Raw genomic sequence first — 6,615 nt, 5'->3', positions numbered from 1 at the left:
AAGCCTTAACCATGTGGCATATCTAAAATCTCACCATTTCAAAATTTACCATATATAATCTACATCATTTATTAATTAATTAACTATTATATTCTATATAAAGATTCATTAATCATAATAAATATAATTAATAATAAATGTATATATATATAATAATATTAACATTACATATAATCTAAATTAATAAATTTTATTACTTATTTTTTCTAGATAAAAATTAGATTTACATGTCTGATAAGAAAAAAATTATAATCTATATACGATAAATTATTTTAATTGAATGTTAGTGATTAGGTGTATATTTGTTATTAATTTTATATTTCTCAATAGCGTACATATTATATGTATATGTTGCAATATATTATATTGTATGAATATATATATATATATATATATATATATATAATATTTATATTCTTAATTTTCAATAAAATTAATTTTAAATTAAGTTTGAATTGAGACATGCACGTATATGTAAATTATAAACGGGTCCGGTCATTGATTTACATGTTTGCATAATAAGGCACAAATTCTATAAACTGATTACTTTAAAACAAAATCTTATTTTATGTCTATCAAAATAATTAAAATTTTATTTATATTTTTTATAAAATAAATCCATACATTTTATTTATATAGGGAAGAAAAATATATTTTTCATTTCTGCAAACTTTATTTGTTTATGTTCGTCCAATAATAATAATAATAGATAAATTATGAAATTAATCTATTATATAATAGGATTAAGCCTTAACCATGTGGCATATCTAAAATCTCACCATTTCAAAATTTACCATATATAATCTACATCATTTATTAATTAATTAACTATTATATTCTATATAAAGATTCATTAATCATAATAAATATAATTAATAATAAATGTATATATATATAATAATATTAACATTACATATAATCTAAATTAATAAATTTTATTATTTATTTTTTCTAGATAAAAATTAGATTTACATGTCTGATAAGAAAAAAATTATAATCTATATACGATAAATTATTTTAATTGAATGTTAGTGATTAGGTGTATATTTGTTATTAATTTTATATTTCTCAATAGCGTACATATTATATGTATATGTTGCAATATATTATATTGTATGAATATATATATATATATATATATATATATAATATTTATATTCTTAATTTTCAATAAAATTAATTTTAAATTAAGTTTGAATTGAGACATGCACGTATATGTAAATTATAAACGGGTCCGGTCATTGATTTACATGTTTGCATAATAAGGCACAAATTCTATAAACTGATTACTTTAAAACAAAATCTTATTTTATGTCTATCAAAATAATTAAAATTTTATTTATATTTTTTATAAAATAAATCCATACATTTTATTTATATAGGGAAGAAAAATATATTTTTCATTTCTGCAAACTTTATTTGTTTATGTTCGTCCAATAATAATAATAATAATAGATAAATTATGAAATTAATAATGCATAAATGAAGAATTTAGATAAAGAACAATAGAGGATATGATGTTAAAATATATTAGAAATCTTTAATCATGTATCAAATTTATAATAATCTCAATCGAGCGAAGAATCGTATCATTCACCTCATTTCACATTGAGTATTTTTATAAGATTTCACCAAAATAAAACTTATACAAGAATAAGCTTTTGTTCTCCAAATTAAAAATCTACATTTAATTGACGGAATGATTGAGACTAATACAAATTGAATTATTTTGTCAATTTAATTTGACCAAAATTATTTAATTAAATACATGGTCTAATTAATTTAATTTGAAAAAATAAATTGGTTTGATTAAGTAAATTATTTCTTCAATTTAATTTGATTATAAAATAATATATTTTGTATAAAATTTTAAAAATAAAATTTGGATTCAACATAGATTTTTTTTATGAAAATCTATCAATTAAATTACTAAATAAATTAATACAATTTGAATCTCGTGTCAACTTTCTTAAGCTACACACGAGATGATTTTCAAAACTTAGTTATGGTCTTTCAAACTTCAAACGAGATAATGTTCACGAGTCAATTTTATTCTTTCAATTTTTAGACGGAATGATGCTCGAAACTCAAGATTTGAAGATAATTAATGTTCACGAGTCCATTTTATTCTTTCAAATTTCAAACGAAATGATGCTCGAAACTCAATTATGATATTTCAAACTCCACATGAAATAATGCACAAAAATTGTCAAGATTTTTCAAGCTGCATACAAGATGATATGTTTAGAAGTTAGTTATGATCTTACAAGCTAAAGATGATAATGATCTTTAAAGCTACACACAAGATAATTCTTGTAACTTAATTGTGGTCATTCAAAGTTCAAATGAGATGATACTCACAAGTCAAATTTATTTTTTTTAACTCCAAACGAGATGATTCTTGGAACCCAATTATAATATTTAGAACTAATAATGCATAAAATTTGTCAAAATTTTTTCAAGTTCCATACAAAATGATGTTTACAAGTTAGTTATGATGTTAGAAGTTCCAAATCATACAATCTCACAAGTCAACTTTGATTTTTAAAGCTTCAAATAGTGATGTTAAAAAAACTTGACGCATAAAAGTTCATTTTTTGTATTTTAAGGTCTAGACGAGATGATACTCAAAAGTCTGATGTTCAAACGTTAGTTGTCGTCTTCCGAAATTTAGATTATGATATGATCCTATAAGGTTCAGACGAGATGATACTCAGATGAAATAAAATTATAAAAATGAATACATTTTTCAAAATATTATTAAATAAAAATTTACATAAAAAGAATAATTGTTATTCTAACAAAAGGTTAACATTTAATTGAGGAATATGATTCAAATTAATATAATTTCAACTATATTACCTTAAATTAAATAAATTTAAAAATAATTTATATAATAAGATAAAATAATTTCCCGTCGAATTTCGACGGGTTGCGCACTAGTACACTAATAATAACCCAATAGCCTGACAACAAAGATACAAACTAAATGGATATGAAAATAAAAAATGTATTTGACTAAGCAAATCTGAATACAAAAATATATTATTCGAATGTACTGAGATGGTACAATATTTTTCTATATTCCATATCATTATCATTAAAACTATTTTTTTAGTTAGGCGTAGATCAATCGTTATTTGAAGTAAATAATGGCTTTGTTTTCATATATATTTGAAGATGTTATGCTGCATAATAAGTAAGAAAGCTTCGTCATGGTATCCATAAGTATAGAAATGAATATCGTATTATTCTCGGAAATTGGGTGGTTGTTAAGGGCATGAATCCTCCGAGACGCACGAGCGTCCATTAACTGATTTGAATCACTTCCCATGCATTCACGACAAAACATATTATATATAAGCACACAAAACAGCATCATATATATCGAGCACTAATCAATTTCCAATAGCAGTGCGTGTGCGTGTGTGTATATCAGTTGTTGCAGAGAAATTTAGCAGAAGAATATAATAATGTCGTGGCAAACTTACGTCGATGAGCACTTGATGTGCGATATTGAAGGCAATGCCGGCCTGAAACTGGCGGCGGCGGCCATCCTGGGTCACGACGGCGCCGTGTGGGCTCAGAGCGCCACCTTCCCTCAGGTAAATTCAGACCACATTAAAATGTGAGGATTTCTTATGCTAATTAATTTGATGATTAATGCAGTTGAAGCCAGATGAGATCAAAGGGATATTGGCGGATTTTGAGGAACCTGGGACTCTAGCCCCCACTGGTTTGTTCTTTGGGGGGGCCAAGTATATGGTTATTCAAGGAGAGCCCGGCGCTGTCATCCGTGGAAAGAAGGTTAATTAATTTCCTATTTAATTATGGCTTGTGTTGTTTTGAATTTGGTGGTGAAAATGATTGGTTTTGGTGCAGGGATCTGGAGGCATAACTATCAAGAAGACAGGGCAAGCATTGATTTTCGGGGTGTACGAGGAGCCCGTCACTCCGGGCCAATGCAACATGGTTGTCGAGAGGCTCGCCGATTACCTGATCGATCAGGGCATGTAGATGCTCATCGTCTTCATAAATCATGTGCCTAGCTTCTTTCATTTCTGAGGCACCAATTACTCCATTTCTAAGTATTTTGATGTTTCTAGTTTCTCATAAAGGCCTGCAATTTTCAGCTTTGGAGGCCACCAAACTTTTTCTTTCTTAGTTTGTTTCTTGGTTTGTTTCCCTCTTTTTTTGGGGGGATTCATTTCTCATACAAGTTGGTTCTAGAGTTTCTCAACTGTTGCAGAAGTTGTTGCCTAAATCTGGGCCAAATTTAATATAATTTTGTTCCATCTGGTTTTTTTTTGCCTTCATGTTGTTACCTATTAAAAGCAGTTATATATGACAAATACAACGTCTGTTAATAAGTTGGGTGGATCATATTGACACCCTGCAGAATTATATGATTATAGAAACAAAAAATTAAAACATAACGTACCTATCTATTATAGAATAGGATTATGTGGCATATCTAAAATCTCACCAATTCAAAATTTACCTTATATAATCTTCACCATTAATTAATTAATTAATTATTACATTCTATACAAAGATTCATTAATCATAATAAATATAATTAATAATAAATGTATATATATAATAATATTAACATTACATATAATCTAAATTAATAAATTTTATTATTTATTTTTTCTAGAAAAAAATTAAATTTACATGTCTGATAAGAAAAAAATTATAATCTATATACTATAAATTATTTTAATTGAATGTTAGTGATTAGATGTATATTTGTTATTAATTTTATATTTCTCAATAGCGTACATGTTATATGTATATGTTGCAATATATTATATTGTATGAATATATATATATATATATATGTATAATATTTTCAATATTTATATTCTTAATTTTCAATAAAATTAATTTTAAATTAAGTTTGAATTGAGACATGCACGTATATGTAAATTATAAACGGGTCCGGTCATTGATTTACATATTTGCATAATAAGGCACAAATTCTATAAACTGATTACTTTAAAACAAAATCTTATTTTATGTCTATCAAAATAATTAAAATTTTATTTTTATTTTTTATAAAATAAATCCATACATTTTAGTTATATAGGGAAGAAAAATATATTTTTCATTTCTGCAAACTTTATTTGTTTCTGTTCGTCCATTACTATAATAATAATAATAATAATAATAATAATAATAATAATAATAATAATAATAATAATAATAATAATAATAATAATAATAATAATAATAATAATAGATAAATTATGAAATTAGTAATGCATAAATGAAGAATTTAGATAAAGAACAATAAAGGATATGATGTTAAAATATATTAGAAATCTTTAATCATATATCAAATTTATAATAATCTCAATCGAGTGAAGAATTCATATAAATCACCTCATTTCACATTGAGTATTTTTATAAGATTTCACTTGCTCTCCAAATTAAAAATCTACATTTAATTGGCGGAATGATTGAGACTAATACAATTTGAATTGTTTTGTCAATTTAATTTGACCAAATTTATTTAGTTAAATACATGGTCTAATTAATTAAATTTGAAAATATAAATTGGTTTGATTAAGTAAATTATTTCTTCAATTTAATTTGATTATAAAATAATATATTTTATAAAATAATATATTTTGTATAAAATTTTAAAAATAAAATTTGGATTCAACATAGAATTTTTATGAAAATCTATCAATTAAAATACTAAATAAATTAATACAATTTGAATCTCGTGTCAACTTTCTTAAGCTACACACGAGATGATTTTCAAAACTTAGTTATGATCTTCAAACTTCAAACGAGATAATGTTCATGAGTCAATTTTATTCTTTCAATTTTCAGACGGAATGATGCTCGAAACTCAAGATTTGAAGATAATTAATGTTCACGAGTCCATTTTATTCTTTCAAATTTCAAACAAAATGATGCTCGAAACTCAATTATGATATTTCAAGCTCCACATGAAATAATGCACAAAAATTGTCAAGATTTTTCAAGCTGCATACAAGATGATATGTTTAGAAGTTAGTTATGATCTTACAAGCTAAAGATGATAATGATCTTTAAAGCTACACACAAGATAATTCTTGTAACTTAATTGTGGTCATTCAAAGTTCAAATGAGATGATACTCACAAGTTAAATTTGTTTTTTTAAACTCCAAACGAGATTATTCTTGGAACCCAATTATAATATTTAGAACTAATAATGCATAAAAGTTTGTCAAGATTTTTTCAAGTTCCATACAAAATGATATTACAAGTTAGTTATATGATGTTAGAAGCTCCAAATCATACAATCTCACAAGTCAACTTTGATTTTTAAATCTCCAGATAGTGATGTTAAAAAAACTTGACGCATAAAAGTTCATTTTTTGTATTTTAAGGTCTAGACGAGATGATACTCAAAAGTCTGATGTTCAAACGTTAGTTGTCGTCTTCCGAAATTTAGATTATGATATGATCCTATAAGGTTCAGACGAGATGATGCTCAGATGAAATAAAAATTTTAATATCAATACATTTTTTAAAATATTATTAAATAAAAATCTACATAAAAAGAATATTTATTATTCTAACAAAAGGTTAACATTTAATTGAGGAATATGATTCAA

General features: G+C 24.5%; 1 protein-coding gene across 1 annotated transcript; it reads left to right on the top strand.

Annotated features, from left to right (window-relative positions):
• Positions 1–3,367: 3,367 nt before the first annotated feature.
• LOC130988541 (profilin-2-like) lies at positions 3,368–4,295 on the top strand. Its single transcript, XM_057912423.1, has 3 exons — positions 3,368–3,605; positions 3,670–3,807; positions 3,883–4,295. The coding sequence occupies exons 1-3, from the start codon at positions 3,474–3,476 to the stop codon at positions 4,015–4,017; spliced, it is 405 nt and encodes a 134-aa protein (XP_057768406.1). The 5' UTR covers positions 3,368–3,473; the 3' UTR covers positions 4,018–4,295.
• The last annotated feature ends 2,320 nt before the right edge of the window (positions 4,296–6,615 follow it).

Source organism: Salvia miltiorrhiza, chromosome 6 (assembly GCF_028751815.1).
Source record: "Salvia miltiorrhiza cultivar Shanhuang (shh) chromosome 6, IMPLAD_Smil_shh, whole genome shotgun sequence".
In the NCBI taxonomy this organism is placed as follows: domain Eukaryota; kingdom Viridiplantae; phylum Streptophyta; class Magnoliopsida; order Lamiales; family Lamiaceae; genus Salvia; species Salvia miltiorrhiza.
This window is presented reverse-complemented; position numbering and strand designations above follow the sequence as displayed.